General features: G+C 34.1%; 4 protein-coding genes across 5 annotated transcripts; all 4 read right to left on the minus strand.

Annotated features, from left to right (window-relative positions):
* Window positions 1–1,365: 1,365 nt before the first annotated feature.
* LOC104455155 (protein PELPK1) lies at window positions 1,366–20,557 on the minus strand. Of its 2 annotated transcripts, none has more exons than XM_039317213.1 (2): window positions 20,377–20,557; window positions 1,366–1,789 (listed from the first exon to the last, which is right to left on the minus strand). In XM_039317213.1, exons 1-2 carry the CDS (start codon window positions 20,491–20,493, stop codon window positions 1,544–1,546), a joined length of 363 nt encoding a protein of 120 aa, XP_039173147.1. In that variant the 5' UTR covers window positions 20,494–20,557; the 3' UTR covers window positions 1,366–1,543. The 2 variants fall into 2 exon arrangements, with proteins under 2 accessions (XP_039173147.1, XP_039173146.1); XM_039317212.1 differs by lacking the exon at window positions 20,377–20,557 and adding an exon at window positions 6,383–6,463 and having other exon boundaries at window positions 1,366–1,888.
* Window positions 4,522–5,169, minus strand: LOC120295738 (protein PELPK1-like). Its single transcript, XM_039317211.1, has one exon. The coding sequence runs from the start codon at window positions 5,100–5,102 to the stop codon at window positions 4,692–4,694; it is 411 nt and encodes a 136-aa protein (XP_039173145.1). The 5' UTR covers window positions 5,103–5,169; the 3' UTR covers window positions 4,522–4,691.
* On the minus strand, window positions 11,839–12,496 carry LOC104455158 (protein PELPK1-like). The gene has a single exon (XM_010069995.3). It carries the CDS (start codon window positions 12,421–12,423, stop codon window positions 11,896–11,898), a length of 528 nt encoding a protein of 175 aa, XP_010068297.2. The 5' UTR covers window positions 12,424–12,496; the 3' UTR covers window positions 11,839–11,895.
* A 2,557-nt stretch (window positions 20,558–23,114) lies between the features above and the next one.
* Window positions 23,115–23,760, minus strand: LOC104452909 (protein PELPK1). Its single transcript, XM_010067410.3, has one exon. It carries the CDS (start codon window positions 23,693–23,695, stop codon window positions 23,285–23,287), a length of 411 nt encoding a protein of 136 aa, XP_010065712.2. The 5' UTR covers window positions 23,696–23,760; the 3' UTR covers window positions 23,115–23,284.
* Window positions 23,761–25,682: the final 1,922 nt, after the last annotated feature.

Consider the following 25,682-nt stretch of genomic DNA (forward strand, 5'->3'; position numbering starts at 1 on the left):
AAACTAAAACAAACAGGGTAAAATCCCAAACTAATATTTCTTTTCAAATGTCACTTATCATCTAACTTAGTAATTTAACAATAAAATTTAAAATAAAATAATGGAGGGTAAATTTGTTATAAGTATATTAGTTATGGTTTTAGTTTGGGATAAATTTATTACACGTGTACTAGTTTGGGGTTTTTGGTGATCAAAAATTTAATTAAGGATAAATTTATCATAAGTGTATCAGTTTAGTGTTTTTAATGTACCAGTTTGGAGTTTCTATTTTTGAGAATAGGAAAATAGCAAAAAAAAAAAAGATCTATCAATAAAATTGACTATATCATATACAATATATTATGTGATAGGAACATGTACATATTAATTAACACCTGTCAATCTTTAATATATAGCATATAATTACTTTGGTTCAATCCAATATGAATTGCAGTGAATAATTTTTTTTTTTATTTATTTTACTTAATTAAAGAATGATGATTGGTTGGAAAATGACAAAATAGTTGTGTCAATTTTAGAAAAAAATATAAAACCCATGACGAATTCATTTTAAGTATACATATAAGACAAACAAACCTCTATTGTTATGAAGGGTTGATACTTTGAAAAATCCCAAACTAGTACACATGTGATAAATTTATCTTAAACTAATTTTTTGACCATGAAAAACCTCAAATTGGTACACCCGTGATAAATTTACCTCAACTAATCATAAAAAAATCCCAAACTAGTACATTTGTGTCAAATTTATCCCAAACTAATTTATTTGACCGCCAAAAAACCCAAATCGGTACATTTTTGACAAATATACCCTCCATTAAATTAGATTAATATCACAAAAAATCACAAAAATTGTATTACGGTAACAAATGGAGAATAAAATATCAAATTTGTACACCAGTAAATTGCCGCATGTCATTCAATTTAGTAATTTGATAGTAAAATTTAACGGAAACAAATAGAGAATAAATTTATTACAAATATATCAATTTTTGATAAATTTGTTAAAGGTATACCAATTTAGGATTTTTGCCAGTCAAAAAATTAGTTTTGGGTAAATTTGTCACGAGTGTACCAGTTTGGGGTTTTTCAGGATATTAACCCAATAATGAATGACGCATTTTATTTTTCTTGATTTTTTCTTTGATTATTTGAATTTCATAAGTATTGTCATTACTAGAACTCATATAAATTAAATTTTCATATTAGTTATATGTGAAACAAGATAAGGAGTTTCAGCAAACATGAGTTTCAACAAATTTGGAAATATAGAACTCATGTGAAGCATGCTCGAGTGCACTAGGTATTTAAGAAAGAGTAATTATAGCAACTCCATCGGATGTAATAGTTTAGTTACTCAAGATATCACAAATTGTCCCACAAATAAGTTTCATAATTGTCCCACAAATATGTTCCATAATTCATATAACACTATCATACAAAATATACTGTTCCGAGGCATGCTCAGACCATCAAAGTAGACGTAATAAAATATTAAATCACAGCATGTTGCATCACGACTCCAAATTCACATCACAACGGTTCAAGGATTAGTAGCAGCCGCAGGCATGTCCTTCGCAACGAAAGGCAAAGTTGGCTTAGGGAAATCAGGGAGATGAGGCAATTCGGGCACTTCCGGCAATTCCGGCTTCGGTATTGTTGGTAATTCAGGCTTTGGCAGTTCCGGAAGTGGCGGCAATTCAACTTTTGGCAGTGATGGCAATTCTGGCTTTGGCAGGCTTGGGATGTCGGGAAGGTGTGGCAATCCGGGCTTCGGCAGTTCGGGCACCTCGGGCACCTCGGGCAACGTCTCCTCCAAAATTCGGCTAGCTCCAACCGAGTTCTCGCCGGTCATCAAGGACAAAGCAAAGACAAACAATGCCAAAAGATGCACAAGTCCGCGATAGTTCGCCATCGCAGGACCGATCGACAAGCAAATTTAAAAACTTCAAGTGAGAAGCGATGGATCTCAAATGAGGAGGTGCAGGTGTGCTTGAGCAATGGCTTGATGGAGGGTTTATAAAGAGGAGGGACGTGGGGATTAGGGAGATTACAAGTATGGTTTGGTGGGATTTTGTCGAAGTGTTAGTTCAACTTCTAGACCAATCTCATTTTCGTATGTTTAACAACAACATGGAGCAGATAATTCCAGAAAGGACCTTGCCAATTATTGGCTTTCAACGCTTGTAACCATCAGTCGTGCTGGTATTATATAGCTTTTGTTTTGGTTTTCCTATAAATCGTTAATTGGTAACCGTACTACAATCATGAACTACGATCATTGTAAATGATATCCTAAAAATGACCATCCCGATACACGCACATATATATAGCTGATTTACATATGAAATTAAAAACTGAGACTAGGTAAAACTATCTAACGTCTTGAAATATCTTTCCGCAATCCATCTCATGTGATGGAATGATAGCCAAGCTTGCAAGGTTTTTCAATTATTTGATAAATTTTAGACTATGTTCTTTGACTAGTAGTACACGTGATTGATGAACGAATTAAAGATCAACAAATATTTGATAACCAACGCAATACTACCATAGAAGTCTCAAAACATATCTCAAATATGATGTAATCGTGTGCTTTTATGGAGCAGAATACAAAGTACATATGTATCTATTACGGACCGGTTTGAAATTGGTCTACTATATTATAATGACATTCGAAAATTAAATGAAAAACTTCTTTTCTTACCGAAATTGAATCTTGAGAATTTTTCAAGGAAAGTAAAAATATCAAGAAAGAACTCAAAAAATTCGTAACCGGAATACATTTTGTGAAAAATAAGTCCATTCAATTTAACGAGAAATACTCTTTTTTTCCAAATAGATTGATAAAATTTTTCTCGGAAAGTAACAATTTAAAGGAAAGTATCTTAAGTCTCAATCTAAATATATTTAGGTGATTTTGTGTAGCATTATGTTTAGACAGAAGTCTTTTTATTTTTTTCAAGGAAATTTTGAGAGAGAAGAGTATTAAAGATTAACATGTATATCAAATATTATATAATGTAATAAGTATTGAAATTAACTTCATGGGAATGAGAAAATGTTTTGATTATTAATTTAAGTAAAATTGACTCTATGAGACTCGATATGTGATGTGGTATAAAAAAGAAAAAAATGTAAATATATCTATATTTGAGAGAGAGAGAGAGAGAGAGAGAGAAACTTTTCACTCGAATTAGAAGTTGGAGCTAAATAGATTGACATTAGGCGAAACAATATATCAAGAATAGAAAAAAAAATGATCTATAACGGCAAAGTTGTCTATACAATACAATGTATGCCATGTTATAGAAAACATCGATAATATTTAACATATATCGATACTATAACATAGAGCTTAAAATTACTTCAATTCAATTCAATACAAAATGAAATAAAAACAAACATCAGAGTTGATATTACTTAATTGAAGAATGATGATTGCTTGAAACATGAAAAAATAGTTGTGTCAAATTAAAAGGGAAAATACTCTATGATAAATTCAAGGGAAAATTCCAAAAGGTACCGAAATACCCTATTTTTTTCAAATAAGAGCCTAAAGTGAATCTTATTTCAAATAAGGACTGAAGTGCATTTATTTTCTCAAATAGGGGTTTAAAGTGGATGTTATTTCAAATGAGGACCTAATGTAATTATGTTTATTTCAAATAAGAGCATGAAGTGGCTATATCCGTTTCAAATAAGAACCCGTCTTTCTAGCGATCAATGGTATTTTCATCATTTGTCATTTGTCCATTTTTTTTTTCTTTTTTTTCCATTTTTTTGACTAGCTCTTCTTCCTCTTCGCCAATCGCCAGCAATGCCCACAAAGGGCTGGGCAAGAGAGTGAGGGTCACCACACTCAAGCAAGGCTGTCCGTCACTTGTGGGCAGTGTGGGTGGCCCTTGCTGGTGGGGCGACCTCGCTTAGCCCTTTGTGGGCATCACTGGCAAAAAAGGAAGAAGAATAACCAAAAAAAAAAAAAAAAAGGAAAGAAAAAAAAAGGTGAAATGCAAATGACAAAAATACCCTTGGTCAATTTGGTTGGAAAATTTAGCCAAAGAATCTACGAGATCAGTCTTTATTTGAAACAACTAAAAGCCACTTCATGCCCTTATTTGAAACAACTAAGGCCACTTTAGGTTCTTATTTGAAACAAAATCCATTCCGGGCCCTCATTTGAGAAAACAATAACACTTTGGGTCCTTTTTTGAAATTTTCCCTAAATTCAATTGGAGTAAATAAGATGTTCAATAAGTGGATTTATAATTTATATGTAAGATAAATGAACCTATATCACTCGATCCTATAACAAACATGTAATTTTGCTTATTTTTCCTTCAAATATTTAAATTTTATGATAAGTTAAATGTGTATAAAGTAGATAATGAGTTTTAATAAATATAAATTTGATATATTTTGAAATATAAAACACATGAAGCATCGTAAAGTGTACTAGTTGTTTAAGAAAGAGTAACTATAGCATACTCCGTCGGTGTAAAAGAAGAGTTACACAAGATATCATAAACTATCATACGAATAAGTTCCATAATTCATATCACAAACTGTCATACAAACGACTATATATGGCATATAACATTCTGAGGTGAACACTGACCATTACAATAGAAGTAATAGAATACTAATTCATATCATATCGAATCCCGACTACAAGTTCACATCACAACGGTTCAAGGACTAGTAGCAGCGATAGACGTGTCCTTCGAAACGGCAGGCAACGTTGGCTTAGGGAAATCGGGAAGGTGAGGCAATTCAGGCACTTCTGGCTTTGGTAAAGTTGGAAATTCAAGCTTTGGAAGTTTGGGCACTTCCGGCAATTCTGGCTTCGGTATTGTTGGAAATTCAGGCTTTGGCAGCTCGGGAAGTGGCGGCAATTCGACTTTTGGCAGAGATGGCAGTTCTGGTTTTGGCAGGCTTGGGATATCGGGAAGCTGAGGCAATTCTGGCTTCGGCAGTTCAGGCACTTCAGGCAACGTCGCGTCCAAAAGTTGGCGAGCTCCAACGCGGTTCTGGTCGATTGTCAAAGACAGAGCAAGGACAAACAATGACAAAAGATTAGTGAGTCTGCAATAGTTCGCCATCGTGGAATTGAGCGACTAGCAAACCGAAAAACTTTGAGTGAAGAAGCGGTGTGTTTGAGCAATGGCTTGATGGAGGGTTTTTAAAGAGGAGGGACGTGGGGATTGGGGAGATTACAAGTATGTTTTGGTGGGAAAAATAATCTAAGTGTTGGTTCAACTTCTAAACCAATCTCATTTTCTTTTGTTCAACAACAAGATGGAGAAGACTCCAAAAAGGTATCTTGCCACTTCTGGGCTTTCTAAGCCTGTAACTATCAGCTGTGCAAGATTTCTCAGCTACGCGGGAAAAAGAAACGAAAGGAGATGGTTTATGATCTCACTCTATGTACAATAGTAGGACGTAGTCCGGAGTTTTGGTTGAAGAAGTCAATAATTTAAGGATAAAAATCTAAGTTTTGTCAGCGATCATTGTACACGAAATGCATACTTATCTTAAACTTGTCTAAATTTATTAAGTGCATTTAATAAATTCATTAACCTTCTCTTAAGTTTTCCGTTCCCTTTCTCTATTATATCCATTCACGTGCACTCAATACTTTTCAATTTCAATTTTTATGTATCCATTTGCATGCTAGAGTTAAGGACGATGGTCACTTACATTCAATTTGTTTTTTTTTTTTTGGGGGTATGCCTGGCCTTTTTTTCACCTATAAGAGGGTAGAATATTTGTTATTCTGGTCTTTATGTGCATTTCATCTCCTTTTTTCTCCTCAGAAATGGGTCTTAGTTGCAAAATTAATTCATCTGAAATCGATTTTTCTTTTTCCAATTTGATCTTGACTTGCTATTGAATGGATAATCGGTTATCATCACTCCCAATTAGATTAGAAATATGACTACATCTCAATATATCAATTTACATCCGAACTGTAAAAAATGAGACTCGGCAATAATCTATTTCTTATGTATGGATCATCTTTCTTACCGGTATCTCGAAAAGCAAATGATTTTTTTTTTTTTTTGGCATAAACATTTTTGTTGAGTGCCTTCAAAAATTAACTACATTTAAAAATGCAAAAATACAAAGAGATAAGAGGAATGGTGAGGGATTTTGATTTCACATGAATTAGCAAAAACGATTGAGAACTTATGAGCTGAAACTTATTGAGAACTTATGGGCTAAAACTTTCTTCTATGCAATCCATCTTAAATGACAATATAATAGCCAACCTGGCAAGGCTTTTTATTTTATTTTAACTATTTATGAATTTTATATTATGCTTTCCAACCGAGTTCTCGCCGGTCATCAAGGACAAAGCAAAGACAAACAATGCCAAAAGATGCACAAGTCCGCGATAGTTCGCCATCGCAGGACCGATCGACAAGCAAATTTAAAAACTTCAAGTGAAGAAGCGATGGATCTCAAATGAGGAGGTGCAGGTGTGCTTGAGCAATGGCTTGATGGAGGGTTTATAAAGAGGAGGGAAGTGGGGATTAGGGAGATTACAAGTATGGTTTGGTGGGATTTTGTCGAAGTGTTAGTTCAACTTCTAGACCAATCTCATTTTCGTATGTTCAACAACAACATGGAGCAGATAACTCCAGAAAGGACCTTGCCAATTATTGGCTTTCAACGCTTGTAACCATCAGTCCTGCTGGTATTATATAGCTTTTGTTTTGGTTAAATCGTTAATTGGTAACCGTACTACAATCATGAACTACGATCATTGTAAATGATATCCTCAAAATGACCATCCCGATACACGCACATATATATAGCTGATTTACATATGAAATTAAAAACTGAGACTAGGTAAAACTATCTAACGTCTTGAATATCTTTTCCGCAATCCATCTCATGTGATGGAATGATAGCCAAGCTTGCAAGGTTTTTCAATTATTTGATAAATTTTAGACTATGTTCTTTGACTAGTAGTACACGTGATTGATGAACGAATTAAAGATCAACAAATATTTGATAACCAACGCAATACTACCATAGAAGTCTCAAAACATATCTCAAATATGATGTAATCGTGTGCTTTTATGGAGCAGAATATAAAGTATATATGTATCTATTACGGACCGGTTTGAAATTGTTCTACTATGTTATAATGACATTCGAAAATTAAATGAAAAACTACTTTTCTAACCGAAATTGAATCTTGAGAATTTTTCAAGGAAACTAAAAATATAAAGAAAATACTCAAAAAATTCTTAACCGGAATACATATGTGAAAAGTAAGTCCATTCAATTTAACGAGAAAGACTCTTTTATTTTCCAAATAGAATGATAAGATTTTTCGCGGAAAATAACAATTTAAAGGAAAGTATCTTAAGTCTCAATTTAAATATATTTAGGTGATACTGTTTAGTATTACGTATAGAAAGAAGTCTTTTATTTTTTCAAGGAAATTTTGAGAGAGAAGATTATTAAAGATTAACATGTATATCAAATATTATATAATGTAATAAGTATTGAAATTAACTTCATGGGAATGAGAAAATGTTTTGATTATTAATTTAAGTAAAATTGACTCTATGAGACTCGATATGTGATGTGATATAAAAAAGAAAAAAAATGTAAATATATCTATATTTGAGAGAGAGAGAGAGAGAGATAAACTTTTCACTCGAATTAGAAGTTGGAGCTAAATAGACTGACATTAGGCGAAACAATATATCAAGAATAGAAAAAAAATGATCTATAACGGCAAAGTTGTCTATACAATACAATGTATGCCATGTTATAGAAAACATCGATAATATTTAACATATATCGATACTATAACATAGAGCTTAAAATTACTTCAATTCAATTCAATACAAAATGAAATAAAAACAAACATCAGAGTTAATATTACTTAATTGAAGAATGATGATTGCTTGAAACATGAAAAAATAGTTGTGTCAAATTAAAAGGAAAATACTCTATGATAAATTCAAGGGAAAATTCCAAAAAGGGACCCGAAATACCCTATTTTTCTCAAATAAAGGCCTAAAGTGGATCTTGTTTCAAATAAGGACTAAAGTGCATTTATTTTCTCAAATAAGGGTTTAAAGTGGATGTTATTTCAAATGAGGACCTAAAGTAATTATGTTTATTTCAAATAAGAGCATGAAGTGGCTATATCCGTTTCAAATAAGAACCCGTCTTTCTAGCGATCAATGGTATTTTCGTCATTTGTCATTTGTCCATTTTTTTTTCTTTTTTTCCATTTTTTTGACTAGCTCTTCTTCCTCTTTGCCAATGGCCAGCCGGCCACTAGCAATGCCCACAAAGGGCTGGGCAAGAGAGTGAGGGTCACCACACTCAAGCAAGGCTGTCCGTCACTTGTGGGCAGTGTGGGTGGCCCTTGCTGGTGGGGGCGACCCTCGCTTAGCCCTTTGTGGGCATCACTGGCAAAAAGGAAGAAGAAGAACCAAAAAAAAAAAAAAAAAAGAAAAAAAAAAAAAGGTGAAATGCAAAATGACAAAATACCCTTAGGTTTGGTTGGAAAATTTAGCCAGTCGCCGATCAAATGAGATCGAGTCTTTATTTGAAACAACCAAAGCCACTTCTTTTTATTTGAAACAACTAAGGCCACTTTAGGTTCTTATTTGAAACAAAATCCATTCCGGGCCCTCATTTGAGAAAACAATAACACTTGGTCCTTTTTGAAATTTTCCCTAAGTTCAATTGGAGTAAATAAGATGTTCAATAAGTGGATTTATAATTTATATGTAAGATAAATGAACCTATATCACTCGATCCTATAACAAACATGTAATTTTGCTTATTTTTCCTTCAAATATTTAAATTATATGATAAGTTAAATGTGTATAAAGTAGATAATGAGTTTTAATAAATATAAATTTGATATATTTTGAAATATAAAACACATGAAGCATCAGAAAGTGTACTAGTTGTTTAAGAAAGAGTAACTATAGCATACTCCGTCGGTGTAAAAGAAGAGTTACACAAGATATCATAAACTATCATACGAATAAGTTCCATAATTCATATCACAAACTGTCATACAAACGACTATATATAGCATATAACATTCTGAGGTGAACACTGACCATTACAATAGAAGTAATAGAATACTAATTCATATCATATCGAATCCCGACTACAAGTTCACATCACAACGGTTCAAGGACTAGTAGCAGCGATAGACGTGTCCTTCGAAACGGCAGGCAACGTTGGCTTAGGGAAATCGGGAAGGTGAGGCAATTCAGGCACTTCGGCTTTGGTAAAGTTGGAAATTCAAGCTTTGGAAGTTTGGGCACTTCCGGCAATTCTGGCTTCGGTATTGTTGGAAATTCAGGCTTTGGCAGCTCGGGAAGTGGCGGCAATTCGACTTTTGGCAGAGATGGCAGTTCTGGTTTTGGCAGGCTTGGGATATCGGGAAGCTGAGGCAATTCTGGCTTCGGCAGTTCAGGCACTTCAGGCAACGTCGCGTCCAAAAGTTGGCGAGCTCCAACGCGGTTCTGGTCGATTGTCAAAGACAGAGCAAGGACAAACAATGACAAAAGATTAGTGAGTCTGCAATAGTTCGCCATCGTGGAATTGAGCGACTAGCAAACCGAAAAACTTTGAGTGAAGAAGCGGTGTGTTTGAGCAATGGCTTGATGGAGGGTTTTTAAAGAGGAGGACGTGGGGATTGGGGAGATTACAAGTATGTTTTGGTGGGAAAAATAATCTAAGCGTTGGTTCAACTTCTAAACCAATCTCATTTTCTTTTGTTCAACAACAAGATGGAGAAGACTCCAAAAAGGTATCTTGCCACTTCTGGGCTTTCTAAGCCTGTAACTATCAGCTGTGCTAGATTTCTCAGCTACGCGGGAAAAAGAAACGAAAGGAGATGGTTCATGATTTCACTCTATGTACAATAGTAGGACGAAGTCCGGAGTTTTGGTTGAAGAAGTCAATAATTTAAGGATAAAAATCTAAGTTTTGTCAGCGATCATTGTACATGAAATGCATACTCATCTAAAACTTGTCTAAATTTATTAAGTGCATTTAATAAATTCATTAACCTTCTCTTAAGTTTTCCGTTCCCTTTCTCTATTATATCCATTCACGTGCACTCAATACTTTTCAATTTCAATTTTTATGTATCCATTTGCATGCTAGAGTTAAGGACGATGGTCACTTACATTCAATTTGTTTGTTTTTTTTTTTTTTTGGATATGCCTGGCCTTTTTTCACCTATAAGAGGGTAGAATATTTGTTATTCTGGTCTTTATGTGCATTTCATCTCCTTTTTTTTTCTCCTCAGAAATGGGTCTTAGTTGCAAAATTAATTCATCAGAAATCGATTTTTCTTTTCCAATTTGATCTTGACTTGCTATTGAATGGATAATCGGTTATCATCACTCCCAATTAGATTAGAAATATGACTACATCTCAATATATCAATTTACATCCGAACTGTAAAAAATGAGACTCGGCAATAATCTATTTCTTATGTATGGATCATCTTTCTTACCGGTATCTCGAAAAGCAAATGATTTTTTTTTTTTTTTTTGGCATAAACATTTTTGTTGAGTGTCTTCAAAATTAACTACATTTAAAAATGCAGCAAAAATACAAAGAGATAAGAGGAATGGTGAGGAATTTTGATTTCACATGAATTAGCAAAAACGATTGAGAACTTATGAGCTGAAACTTATTGAGAACTTATGGGCTAAAACTTTCTTCTATGCAATCCATCTTAAATGACAATATAATAGCCAACCTGGCAAGGCTTTTTTTTTTTTAAAACTATTTATGAATTTTATATTATGCTTTCCAGATAGTAGTGTACGTAACTGATGAACAAACAAAAGATCAAAAAAATATTTAATAACCGACTTAATACTACCATAGAAGTTTCAACACATATCACAAATATGATATAACCATATTCTTGCATGTGGTAGCTTATTAACTATAAATTTATCTATAACACACGGGTTTGAAAACTAGTCTAATATATAATAGGGGCTTCTGAACATTAAATGCATTCAATTTAATGAGAAACATTATTTTCTTATCCAAAATGAAGTTTTAGATTTTTTCTTTCACTTGACATAGAATTAGTCGCAGAAAAGAGTGGGAATATGCGAAACAAGATCCAAGAATAGAAAAAAAAATGATTTAATAACAGTAAAGTTGACTATGATCTGCATTATATATTATTTGATAGAAAAAGTACATAATGACTAACATGCATCAATACCATAACATATAGCGAAAAATTACTTTGGTTTAATCAGATACAAAATTTAGTAAAGTACAAATATTAGAGTTGATTTTGCTTGACTAAAGAATGATGATTGCATAAAAATGACAATATTTGTGCCAAATTAAAAGGAAAAATAATATACGGTAATTCAATTTTAATAAAATATTATATATAAGATGTTTGATGACTTAAAGTGTATTTATAACTTGTATGTAAGACAAATGAACCTATCTCAGTCCATCATATAATAAAAGATGCATTTTTTTCTGATTTTTCTTCGATTGTTTAGATTATGTCACCGATATCACTCTAAAATATTAAATTCCCATATTAGTTAGAAGTGAAAAAAGTGGACAAGGAAGTAACATAGATTTCTTCTATTTTGAAATATAAAACTCGTACAAAACATAGGGAAGTGCACTAGCTATATTAAATAAGAGTAATAATAGTATACACTATTGATGTAAAAAAATAGTTACACAAGACATCACAAACTGTGAAGGAGTTCCATAATTCATATCACTAAAACAAACAAGTATTCTATAGTGTTCTGAGGTATGCTCAGACCATTAAAATAGAAGTAATAAAATACTAAATCGCATCATGTTGTATAACGACTCCAAATTCACATTAATGGCTCAAGGGCTAGTAGCAGCGACGGCTGTGTCCTTGGGAATCGTGGGAACGAAAGGCAATGTTGGCTTGGGAAAATTAGGAAGATGAGGCACTTCGGGCACTACCGGCAATTCCGGCTTTGGTATTGTTGGAATTTCGGGCTTTGGTAGCTCAGGAAGCGGAGGCAATTCGACTTTCGGCAGTGATGGGAATTCTGTCTTTGGCAAGCTAGGGATGTCAGGAAGTTGAGGCAATTCAGGCTTCGGCAATTCCGGCACTTCTAACGACTCTGGCTTCGGTGTTGCTGGAAATTCAGGCTTTGGTAGTTCAGGAAGCGGTGGCAATTCGACTTTCGGCAATGATGGGAATTCTGGCTTTGGCAAGCTAGGGATGTCAGGAAGGTGAGGCAATTCAGGCTTCGGTAGTTCGGGCACTTCGGGCAAGGTCGCCTCCAAAAGTTGGCGGGCTCTGACTGGGTTCTCACCAATCGTCAAAGACAGAGCGAGGACAAACAATGCCAAAAGGTGCGCGAGTCCATGATGGTTCGTCATTGGAGAATCAATCGACTAGCAAATTCAAAAGCTTTGAGTGAAGAAGCGGCGAATCTCGAGTGAGAGAATGTGCAGGTGTGCTTGAGCAATGGCTTGATGGAGGGCTTATAAGGAGGAGAGACGTGGAGGATTGGGGAGAATGCAAGTATGGTTTGGTGGGAATATTATCAAAGGAATAGGTCAACTTCTAAACCAATCTCATTTTTGTACGTTCAACAGCAAGATAGAGCATATTATTCCAAAAGGAGCTTGCCAATTCTTGGCTTTTCAGGCTTCTGACTACCTGTCGAGGCGAGAAAGAGGGAGAGAAAAGAAAAGAAATGGTTTATGATCTCACTGTGTACAACAGGACCGGAGTCTTGGAGTCTTAAAATATTGGAAAAGCCAATAATGTAAGAGCAAAATAATAAATATTGTCCGTGATCATTATTCGTGGAATCTTTACTTGATGTAAGGATTACTCAAGTGTTAAGCATGTATGTTTTCCGGAGTGGAAAAAGAGATCCTTAAATGCTCGGCTCGCTTTGAGAGTTTCTAATCCGAGGCCTAGGTTCGAATCCTCACAATTGTGCATTCTTTTGGACGATCTTTGAGAACATAGGTATGTATGAATCCGATTATTTCTCATTTGTGTGGGATAAAACTACTCTTGCCGGAAAAAAACAAAACTTTAGGTGACAAATTTTTAGGGACAGACATAAAAAGAGATCCTTAAATAGAGTTTCTAGTTAGGGGTGAGTAGTTCTAAGGTTGGTTTAGGTTTCCACTTAACCAGAACTTGGAATTTACCCTATTGAGATTGGTTTTCCGGTTTTTGAAACTTAAAACCTATCATGTAGATCTTAAAATTTATGACCTGCTCTATCAATCGAATCCAAAGTCTATTAGGGAACCGGCCGATTTATCTTCTTCTTCTTCTTCTTCTTTTCATTTTTTCTTCATTTTTCTTGTTTCATTTTAGTCAAGCAAAATGAGAGAGAAGATGACAACAAAAATCATCATTTGTCAATAACAATAATCTATAAAATATTAGCACCTAAAATAAAATAAATAATAAAATGTTGAAAACGCATAATGTAGAATCCAAATTTCATGCTCTCAAAGGAGTCAAAAACCACGATAAAAACCAAGGAGTCGAATGAAGGAACTTTCTTTTCTTTTGAGCCTCGTGTAATACTGTTCATGTTATGCTCTATTTTAGGAGTACCTTGGTTCTTGTTCTAGTTCTCTGATTTTCAGTCTGATTCGCTGATTCTTAGTTCAATTCTATTCAATTCTTAAGAATCGCATAGTACAAGTTCCAAAAAATATGAAACCGAAAGCTGGACCATGCCCGTTAGAACCTAGAGACAGGCCGATTCCCATGACCTGTTTGGTCTTTCTTGATTATACTTGGGAAATTTGCTCACCCTCAACTTCTTGTTCTGTCCCTACGGAAATATTGAATGAGCCGTCGTTAATGGTAATAGTGTAAATGATTTAGTTTGGTTTGTTTTTTTGGAAAACCAAACCAAACCAAACCGATAAAGAAATTTATTGAATCGAATTGAAATTACATCTAAATCGAAACCGAATCGAATCAAATCTTGATTCGGTTTAGTTCAATTTTTACTTTTTTTTTTTTGTTTTGTTTTTTCCCTACCCCTTTTAATAAATTTTTTTATATTTTAGAAAAATCAAATTTTTAATTATTTTTTTATTTTTTCTTCTTTTTCCTTTTCTTTCTATTCTTCATTCGCTAGTCACTAACTGCCACCGTGGCTGGCAATTAGCCAATGAAGAAGAAGAAAAAAAAAAATAAATAAACAATTTAAAAAAATAAAATGAAATATATTAGATTTTATTGGTTTGGTTCAATTAACCAAACTGATAAAAACCAAACTAGTTAAAAAATTCGATTTTCAATGAAAATCAAATAGATTGAAAATCAAATCGAAAAAAAAAAAAAGTCGACATTTTCGGTTTGGTTCGGTTTTTGACACCCAAGTGAATGGGCTAGGGGATAAATCTAACATGAAAACTTCAAGTGAAATCCCAACCTGAAATAAGAGAAGCGAAGCCCGTCGCAAAAAGAGAAGCCCGCCTCCCACTTGATTTTCTCCCGGCCTCTTCCTCTCCCTTTCCACCCTGCAAAAAGCTCAGCTCGAGTTTCTATCGGTGTCTCCTTCGCACTCCAGCTGCAGCTCGTCGATCTCGCGGACGAGAGCGTCTTCAGATCCGGATTCCCCGTCGGCTTTCTCCTTCACGGTCTCCGCAGGTCACTTTTCCCTCTCTCTCTCTCTCTCTCTCTCGCGCGCATTTCTCTGGCCAATGTGGGGAGACGATTCGCGAAGCGGTCGACTGGGGCGGATGTTTGGATCGTGGGTTGTGGGAGTTACCGGGTCGGGTCCTTCGTTTCCCCCTTATCTTGTCACTTTTGGGGGGCATAGCTCATCTGGGTTGCTCTTGCCAACGAGCTAACCCGGCGTGGTTGTAGGCGGTGCCGTGTCTTGTGAGTGCTTGCCCACCTTGTGTTTGCCATAATGTTTCACTGGATTTATGCAGAGGAGGAGGGTTTTCCAGACTCCTATTTGCTTCTCTAATTATACATTTTCACGCTTAGTATTAGGTGAAAATACCATACTAAGCACGATATGAAATGTTAGAATAATTAAATAACTTAATTTTTTAGAACAGTAGTTGATATTAGTCCCACATAATCTCACTGAACGAGAGAGAGAGAGAGTAAAAGCAGAGACGACCCCACACAACATACCTACTTTGGCTGCCCATCATAAATTAGAACATTAACTGACATGTTCTCGGCGAAGGCATGGTGGCGATGAGGTACTGATGCTGAACTCCACTTCAATGCCAATGCCAATCTGGGTTTTTTCTTCTTTTGTTCGTCTGCATTAGCTCTTTCACAAGTGCTTGGAACTTCATCAATAACCAATGAAACGCTACCACAGAAGTTTCTGACACCATATCTCAAATATGATGTGATCCCCATCCCTTATATGTAGTGGAATTTTAAGTACAGATGTATCTATATTAACACAGGTTTGAAAACTAGACTGATATATTCCGACCAAAATGAGAAAAAAAAAAACTTGTCTGATATATCATCAGCCTTTTGAATGTTACATGCATTCAATCTAATGAGAAAGATTCTTGTCTTTTGCAAATATAATGATTAGGTAATTTCAAGAAAAGTAGAGAATTTAAAGGAAAGTCTTTGAGAATCTCAATCTAATTACCAATATTTAGATGATCTTGTTTATGACTTTGTGTAGTAAAGTAGAACATGTATAGAGAGAAGTCAATATACTTTTTCAAGTTAAAAGAAATAAAAATAGTTTATGATATATTCAACTATCATAAAAATATGAAGTATAAATATATATAGTGAATTTAAAATTTAATATATGACAAATGATCGTACACTATTCGATTGTATAATAAACAGCACATTTTACATTTTTGTTGATATTCTTTTTCACAATTTAAATTCCATGACTATTGTCATTCTTATAACTCTAAAATTATGAAAAGTTTTCATATAAGTTGGATGTGAAAAGAAGTAGACAAGGAGTTTTAGCAAACATAAATTTCAATATTTTTGAAAGTATAAAACTCAAGCAACGCATGGACAAGTGCACTAGGTATATAAACAAATTACAGTATACTCTCTCCGTGTAAATGAAGAAGTTACACAAAGCATCACAAACTGCCGTAATAACGATTTCCGTTAAGTCATGTCACAAACCGTAATACAAATAAGTACATGGCATATACCATTCCAAGGCATGATTAGACCGTTAAAATAGAAGTAATAAGATACTAAATCGCAGCATATTCTATCACGACTCCAAATCCACATCATTGCGGTTCAAGGACTAGTAGCAACCATAGACATGTCCTTCAGAAAGAAAGGCAACGTTGGCTTGGGGAAATCGGGGAGATGAGGCAATTTGGGCAATGCTGGCAATTCCAGCTTGGGTTTTGTTGGTATTTCAGGCTTTGGCAGTTTTAGAAATAGCAGTAATTCGACTATTGGCGGTGATGGCAATTTCGGTTTTGGCAGGTTTGGGATGTCGGGAAGGTGAGGCAATTTGGGCTTCAGAAGTTCAGGCACCTTAGGCAACACTGCCTCCAAAATTCGGCGAGCTTCAACGGAGTTCTCGCCAATCGTCAATGACAAAGCAAGGACAAATAATGCCAAAAGATGCGAGAGCCCACAGTAGTTCGCCATCATAGAACCAATATACTAGCAAATTGAAAAACTTTGAGTGAAGAAGTGGTTGATTAAGTGTAAAGGTGCAGGTGTGTTCGAGCAATGGCTTGATGGAGGGTTTTTAAAGAGGAGGGACGTGGGGATTGGGGAGATTGCAAGTATGTTTTGGAGGGAAAATTATTGAAGTGTTCGTTGAACTTCCAAACCAATCTCAATCTCTTTTATTCAACAACAAGATGGAGCAGATTATTCCAAAAAGGATCTTTATATTCTTGGCTTTTTTAAGCTTGTAAGTGCGAGTTGTGTTGGACTTCCTAGCTAGGCGGGAAAGACAAAAGAAAGGAAATGATTTATGATCTCACTCTATGTACAAGAGGACGAAGTCCATAGCTTTGCTCAGAGAAATCAACAATGTTAAGAGTAAAATCTAAGTTTTGCCATTGATAATTATACATGAAAAGTATTCTTGATGCAAGGATTGCTCGAGTGGTGGGCATATTACTTCTCTTTCTCTGATAATTTCATAAACCTATGTATTTGGTAATTTCTTGATATGCGTGGGACAAGGCAGCAACCACTGTTAAGGCTACCATTTTGGGCCTCAATAGAGAAGCTTATGGTCAAGTTGAGGGTAAGGCCATCAACTTTGGAGGGAGTTGGTGGCGTACAAGCCGACTTCGGAGGAGATGCTAATTGCTTCTTGAGAAAGTGAGGGTTTAAGATCCATGAAATTGCGAAGTTAAGAAGGAGAAGACTAAGCAGTATGGGAATTGAAGAATTGCCAACCTCCGATGAAACTAAAGATTGAATGAAACAATTCAATTGGGTAATCGAAGGAGTCTCAGTAGAGAGCACCAAGGACATCAATCAATTGGATGGGGGAGAATATCACGGACCAGAGGTTCTCAGGTGCGATAGGTTGAGAAGGTGGCTATGTGACCGGGCGTGCCTTAGATTTGGAGAAGCCCTGTCATTAATGGAGGTATGTGGTAAATGAAGAGATATATAAATTTTTTGTATATCTCCACTTTTTTCATCCTAGGAAGAATAGGTATTCATTACTCTGGTCTTTATGTGTATTTAATTCTCTCTTTTCCTCTTCCCCTCAAAAAGAGCGGTCCTAGGGGCACAATCAATTGGGAGAAATTAGTTTTTCTTTTCTTTATTTGATCTTGACTTGCAGTTGGATGAATATTTGGTTATTATCCTTCTAAATAATATGCTGAATATTACTACATCTCAATAAATATACACGCTGATTCACAATGAAAAAAAAAAAGAATTGGTGAGAATCTATTCCTTATTTATGGATCATCCTTCTTATCAGTATCTAGGAAAGCAATTGATTTTTTTTTTTGACAGACACTTTTTTTATTAATTCAAATTTAAATTTGTTAAGTGACAAGTTAACTATACTTCAAAATTTGGCAGAAATACATCGAGACAAATAAAAAATTGGTGAGGGATTCTTTATTTATAAGAAGTAGCAAAACTGATTTAGAGCTTATGTCCTGAAATTATCTTTTGTGATCTGTCTCATCTTATAACATAATGGTCAAGCTCGCAAGGTTTTTCACAGTTGGGGTATTTGTGTCACCGTAGGCTTATACAAGATTTTTTGTAATATTAATCTTATGGAAAAAAAATATATATGTAACTATATTTGTACAATAAGGAGAGAAATTGACTTTTTTGCTTGAAATAGAAAGTGTAACAAAATAGACTGACGATATACAAAAATGTCAATATTATGAAAAACTCTAAACTGATACATTTGTGACAAATTTATTTATTTAATTATTTGACCAAAAAAATTCCAAATCGATACACTTGTGACAAATTTACCTAAAATTTTTTTTTTTTTGGGTAAAGGGTAAGAAACATAAAATTTATTTTTTGACCATGAAAACATTTAAATTGGTACACCTAAAATAAATTTGCCAAAAACTAATTTTTTGACCACCAAAAACCTCAAATTGATATACCCCTAACAAATTTACCCAAACTAATATTTTGACCACTAAAAAATCCCAAAGTGGTATATCTGAGACAAATTTCTTCTATGTTAGCTTATGTTAAACTGGATTAACACCATGAAAAACCGCAAACTAAAACAAACAGGGGGTAAAATCCCAAACTAATATTTCTTTTCAAATGTCACTTATCATCTAATTTAGTAATTTAACAGTAAAATTTAAAATAAAATAATGGAGGGTAAATTTGTTATAAGTATATTAATTATGGTTTTAGTTTGGGATAAATTTAGTTTGGGGTTTTTGTGATCAAAAATTTAATTTAAATTTATCATAAGGTTCAATGTTTTTAATGTACCAATATTTTGAGAATAGGAAAATAGCAACAAAAAAAAAAGTGAATAAATTTTTTATTTATTTTACATATTAATTAAAGAATGATGATTGGTTGGAAAATATGACAAAATAGAATGATGATTGGTTGGAAAATGACAAAATTTTAGAAAAAAATGTATATATATAACCCATGATGAATTCATTTTAAGTATACATATAAGACAAACAAACCTCTATTGTTATGAAGGGTTGATACCTTAAAAAATATCAAACTAGTACACATGTGATAAATTTATCTTAAACTAATTTTTTGACCATGAAAAACCCCAAATTGGTACACCCGTGATAAATTTACCTCGACTAATCATAAAAAAAATCTCAAACTAGTACATTTGTGACAAATTTATCCTAAACTAATTTATTTGACCTCCAAAAAACCCAAATCGGTACATTTTTGACAAATATACCATCCATTAAATTAGGTTAATATCACAAAAAATCACAAAAACTGTATTACGGTAACAAATGGAGAATAAAATCTCAAATTGGTACACCAGTAAATTGCCGCATGTCATTCAATTTAGTAATTGATAGTAAAATTTAACGGAAATAAATAGAGAATAAATTTATTACAAATATATCAATTTTTGGTAAATTTGTTAAAGGTATACCAATTTAGGATTTTTGCTTGTCAAAAAATTAGTTTTGGATAAATTTGTTACAAGTGTACCAATTTGGGGTTTTTCAGGATATTAACCTAATAATGAATAGCGCATTTTATTTTTCTTGATTTTTTCTTTGATTATTTGAATTTCATAAGTGTTGTCATTACTAGAACTCATATAAATTAAATTTTCATATTAGTTATACGTGAAACAAGATAAGGAGTTTCAGCAAACATGAGTTTCAACAAATTTGGAAATATAGAACTCATGTGAAGCATGCTCGAGTGCACTAGGTATTTAAGAAAGAGTAATTATAGCAACTCCCTCGGGTGTAATAGTTTAGTTACTCAAGATATCACAAATTGTCCCACAAATAAGTCCCATAATTCATATAACACTATCATACAAACAAGTAACATATACTGTTCCGAGGCATGCTCAGACCATCAAAGTAGACGTAATAAAATATTAAATCACAGCATGTTGCATCACGACTCCAAATTCACATCACAACGGTTCAAGGATTAGTAGCAGCCGCAGGCATGTCCTTCGCAACGAAAGGCAAAGTTGGCTTAGGGAAATCGGGGAGATGAGGCAATTCAGGCACTTCCGGCAATTCCGGCTTCGGTATTGTTGGTAATTCAGGCTTTGGTAGTTCTGGAAGTGGCGGCAATTCAACTTTTGGCAGTGATGGCAATTCTGGCTTTGGCAGGCTTGGGATGTTGGGAAGGTGTGGCAATTCGGGCTTCGGCAGTTCGGGCACCTCGGGCAACGTCTCCTCCAAAATTCGGCTAGCTCCAACCGAGTTCTCGCCAGTCATCAAGGACAAAGCAAAGACAAACAATGCCAAAAGATGCACAAGTCCGCGATAGTTCGCCATCGCAGGACCGATCGACAAGCAAATTTAAAAACTTCAAGTGAAGAATCGATGGATCTCAAATGAGGAGGTGCAGGTGTGCTTGAGCAATGGCTTGATGGAGGGTTTATAAAGAGGAGGGACGTGGGGATTAGGGAGATTACAAGTATGGTTTGGTGGGACTTTGTCGAAGTGTTAGTTCAACTTCTAGACCAATCTCATTTTCGTATGTTCAACAACAACAGGGAGCAGATAATTCCAGAAAGGACCTTGCCAATTATTGGCTTTCAACGCTTGTAACCATCAGTCGTGCTGGTATTATATAGCTTTTGTTTTGGTTTTCCTATAAATCGTTATTTGGTAACCGTACTACAATCATGAACTACGATAATTGTAAATGATATCCTAAAAATGACCATCCCGATACATGCACATATATATAGCTGATTTACATATGAAATTAAAAACTGAGACTAGGTAAAACTATCTAACGTCTTGAAATATCTTTTCCGCAATCCATCTCATGTGATGGAATGATAGCCAAGCTTGCAAGGTTTTTCAATTATTTGATAAATTTTATACTATGTTCTTTGACTAGAGATTGATGAACGAATTAAAGATTAACAAATATTTGATAACCAACGCAATACTACCATAGAAGTCTCAAAACATATCTCAAATATGATGTAATCGTGTGCTTTTATGGAGCAGAATATAAAGTATATATGTATCTATTACGGACCGGTTTGAAATTGGTCTACTATATTATAATGACATTCAAAAATTAAATGAAAAACAACTTTTCTAACCGAAATTGAATCTTGAGAATTTTTCAAGGAAAGTAAAAATATCAAGAAAAAACTCAAAAAATTCTTAACCGGAATACATATGTGAAAAGTAAGTCCATTCAATTTAACGAGAAAGACTCTTTTCTTTTCCAAATAGAATGATAAGATTTTTTGCGGAAAATAACAATTTAAAGGAAAGTATCTTAAGTCTCAATCTAAATATATTTAGGTGATACTGTGTAGTATTACGTATAGAAAGAAGTCTTTTTATTTTTTTCAAGGAAATTTTGAGAGAGAAGATTATTAAAGATTAACATGTATATCAAATATTATATAATGTAATAAGTATTGAAATTAACTTCATGGGAATGAGAAAATGTTTTGATTATTAATTTAAGTAAAATTGACTCTATGAGACTCGATATGTGATGTGATATAAAAAAGAAAAAAAATGTAAATATATCTATATTTGATGAGAGAGAGAGAGAAAGAGAGAGATAAACTTTTTCACTCGAATTAGAAGTTGGAGCTAAATAGACTGACATTAGGCGAAACAATATATCAAGAATAGAAAAAAAAAATGATCTATAACGGCAAAGTTGTCTATACAATACAATGTATGCCATGTTATAGAAAACATCGATAATATTTAACATATATCGATACTATAACATAGCGCTTAAAATTACTTCGGTTCAATTCGGTACAAAATGAAATAGAAACAAATATGAGAGTGAATTTTACTTAATTGAAGAATGATGATTGCTTGAAACATGACAAAATAGTTGTGTCAAATTAAAAGGGAAAATACTCTATGATAAATTCAAGGAAAATTCCAAAAAGAGACTCGGAATATCCTATTTTTCTCAAATAAGGGCCTAAAGTGGATCTTGTTTCAAATAAGGACTGAAGTGCATTTATTTTCTCAAATAAGGGTCTAAAGTGGATGTTATTTCAAATGAGGACCTAAAGTAGTTACGTTTATTTCAAATAAGAGCATGAAGTGGCTATATCTGTTTCAAATAAGAACTCGTCTTTCTAGCGATCAATGGTATTTTCGTCATTTGTCATTTGTCCCTTCTTTTCTTTTCTTTTTTCCATTTTTTTTGGCTAGCTCTTCTTCCTCTTCGCCATTGGCCAGCCGGCCACTGGCAATGCCCACAAAGGGCTGGGCAAGAGAGTGAGGGTCACCACGCTCAAGCAAGGTTGTCCGTCACTTGTGGGCAGTGTGGGTGGCCCTCGCTGGTGGGGGCGACCCTCACTTAGCCCTTTGTGGGCATCACTGGCAAAAATGAAGAAGAAGAACCAAAAAAAAAAAAAGGAAAGGAAAGGAAAAAAAAAAGGTGAAATGCAAAATGACAAAAATACCCTTGGCTGGTTGGAAAATTTTGCTAGTTAGCGATCAGCAAGGTCAGATCTTTATTTGAAACAACCAAAGTCACTTCAGGCCCTTATTTGAAACAACTAAGGCCACTTTAGATTCTTATTTGAAATAAAATCCATTACGGGCCCTCATTTGAGAAAACAATAACACTTCGGGTCCTTTTTTGAAACTTTCTCTAAATTCAATTGGAGTAAATAAGATGTTCAATAAGTAGATTTATAATTTATATGTTAGAAAAATGAACCTATATCACTCGATCCTATAACAAACATGTAATTTTGCTTATTTTTCCTTCAAATATTTAAATTATATGATAAGTTAAATGTGTATAAAGTAGATAATGAGTTTTAGTAAATATAAATTTGATATATTTTGAAATATAAAACAGATGAAGCATCGAAAGTGTACTAGTTGTTTAAGAAAGAGTAACTATAGCATACTCCGTCGGTGTAAAAGAAGAGTTACACAAGATATCATAAACTATAATACAAATAAGTTCCATAATTCATATCACAGACTGTCATACAAACGACTATGTATGGCATATAACATTCTGAGGCAAACACAAACCATTACAATAGAAGTAATAGAATACTAATTCATCGCATATCGAATCCCGACTACAAGTTCACATCACAACGGTTCAAGGACTAGTAGCAGCGATAGACGTGTCCTTCGAAACGGCAGGCAATGTTGGCTTAGGGAAATCGGGAAGGTGAGGCAATTCAGGCACTTCTGGCTTTGGTAAAGTTGGAAATTCAAGCTTTGGAAGTTTGGGCACTTCCGGCAATTCTGGCTTCGGTATTGTTGGAAATTCAGGCTTTGGCAGCTCGGGAAGTGGCGGCAATTCGACTTTTGGCAGCGATGGCAGTTCTGGTTTTGGCAGGCTTGGGATATCGGGAAGCTGAGGCAATTCTGGCTTCGGCAGTTCAGGCACTTCAGGCAACGTCACGTCCAAAAGTTGGCGAGCTCCAGCGCGGTTCTGGCCGATTGTCAAAGACAGAGCAAGGACAAACAATGACAAAAGATTAGTGAGTCTGCAATAGTTCGCCATCGTGGAATTGAGCGACTAGCAAACCGAAAAACTTTGAGTGAAGAAGCGGTGTGTTTGAGCAATGGCTTGATGGAGGGTTTTTAAAGAGGAGGGACGTGGGGATTGGGGAGATTACAAGTATGTTTTGGTGGGAAAAATAATCTAAGTGTTGGTTCAACTTCTAAACCAATCTCATTTTCTTTTGTTCAACAACAAGATGGAGAAGACTCCGAAAAGGTATCAGTTCTGGGCTTTCTAAGCCTGTAACTATCAGCTGTGCTAGATTTCTCAGCTACGCGGGAAAAAGAAACGAAAGGAGATGGTTTATGATCTCACCCTATGTACAATAGTAGGACGAAGTCCGGAGTTTTGGTTGAAGAAGTGAATAATTTAAGGATAAAAATCTAAGTTTTGTCAGCGATCATTGTACATGAAATGCATACTCATCTAAAACTTGTCTAAATTTATTAAGTGCATTTAATAAATTCATTAACCTTCTCTTCAGTTTTCCGTTCCCTTTCTCTATTATATCCATTCACGTGCACTCAATACTTTGCAATTTCAATTTTTATGTATCCATTTGCATGCTAGAGTTAAGGACGATGGTCACTTACATTCAATTTGTTTGTTTTTTTTTTTTTGGATATGCCTGGCCTTTTTTTCACCTATAAGAGGGTAGAATATTTCTTATTCTGGTCTTTATGTGCATTTCATCTCCATTTTTTCTCCCCAGAAATGGGTCTTAGTTGCAAAATTAATTCATGAGAAATCGATTTTTCTTTTTCTAATTTAATCTTGACTTGCTATTGAATGGATAATCGATTATCATCACTCCCAATTAGATTAGAAAAATGACTACATCTCAATATATCAAATTTACATTCGAACCGTAAAAAAATGAGACTCGGCAATAATCTATTTCTTATGTATGGATCATCTTTCTTACCGGTATCTCGAAAAGCAAATGATTTTTTTTTTTTTGGCATAAACATTTTTGTTGAGTGTCTTCAAAAATTAACTACATTTAAAAATGCAGCAAAAATACAAAGAGATAAGAGGAATGGTGAGGGATTTTGATTTCACATGAATTAGCAAAACGATTGAGAACTTATGAAACTTATTGAGAACTGAAAACTTTCTTCTATGCAATCCATCTTAAATGACAATATAATAGCCAACCTGGCAAGGCTTTTTTTTTTTTAAACTATTTATGAATTTTATATTATGCTTTCCAGATAGTAGTTTACGTAATTGATGAACAAACAAAAGATCAAAAAAATATTTAATAACCGACTTAATACTACCATAGAAGTTTCAACACATATCACAAATATGATATAACCATATTCTTGCATGTGGTAGCTTATTAACTATAAATGTATCTATAACACACGGGTTTGAAAACTAGTCTAATATATAATAGGGGCTTCTGAACATTAAATGCATTCAATTTAATGAGAAACATTCTTTTCTTATCCAAATCGAGGTTTTAGATTTTTATTTTTTTTCACTTGAAATAGAATTAGTCGCAGAAAAGACTGGGAATATGCGAAACAAGATTCAAGAATAGAAAAAAAAATGATTTAATAACAGTAAAGTTGACTATGATCTGCATAATATATTATTTGATAGAAAAAGTACATAATGACTAACATGCATCAATACCATAACATAAAGCGAAAAATTACTTTGGTTTAATCAGATACAAAATTTAGTAAAGTACAAATATTAGAGTTGATTTTGCTTGACTAAAGAATGACGATTGCTTAAAAATGACAATATTTGTGCCAAATTAAAAGGAAAAATAATCTACAGTAGTTCAATTTTAATAAAGTATGATATATAAGATGTTTGATGACTTAAAGTGTATTTAGATTTTGTATGTAAGACAAGTGTACCTATCTCAATCCATCATATAATAAAAGACACATTTTTCTGATTTTTTCTTCGATTGTTTAGATTATGTCACCGTTATCACTCTAAAATATTAAATTCCCATATTAGTTAG

The sequence above is a fragment of the Eucalyptus grandis genome, chromosome 7 (assembly GCF_016545825.1).
Source record: "Eucalyptus grandis isolate ANBG69807.140 chromosome 7, ASM1654582v1, whole genome shotgun sequence".
NCBI lineage: Eukaryota > Viridiplantae > Streptophyta > Magnoliopsida > Myrtales > Myrtaceae > Eucalyptus > Eucalyptus grandis.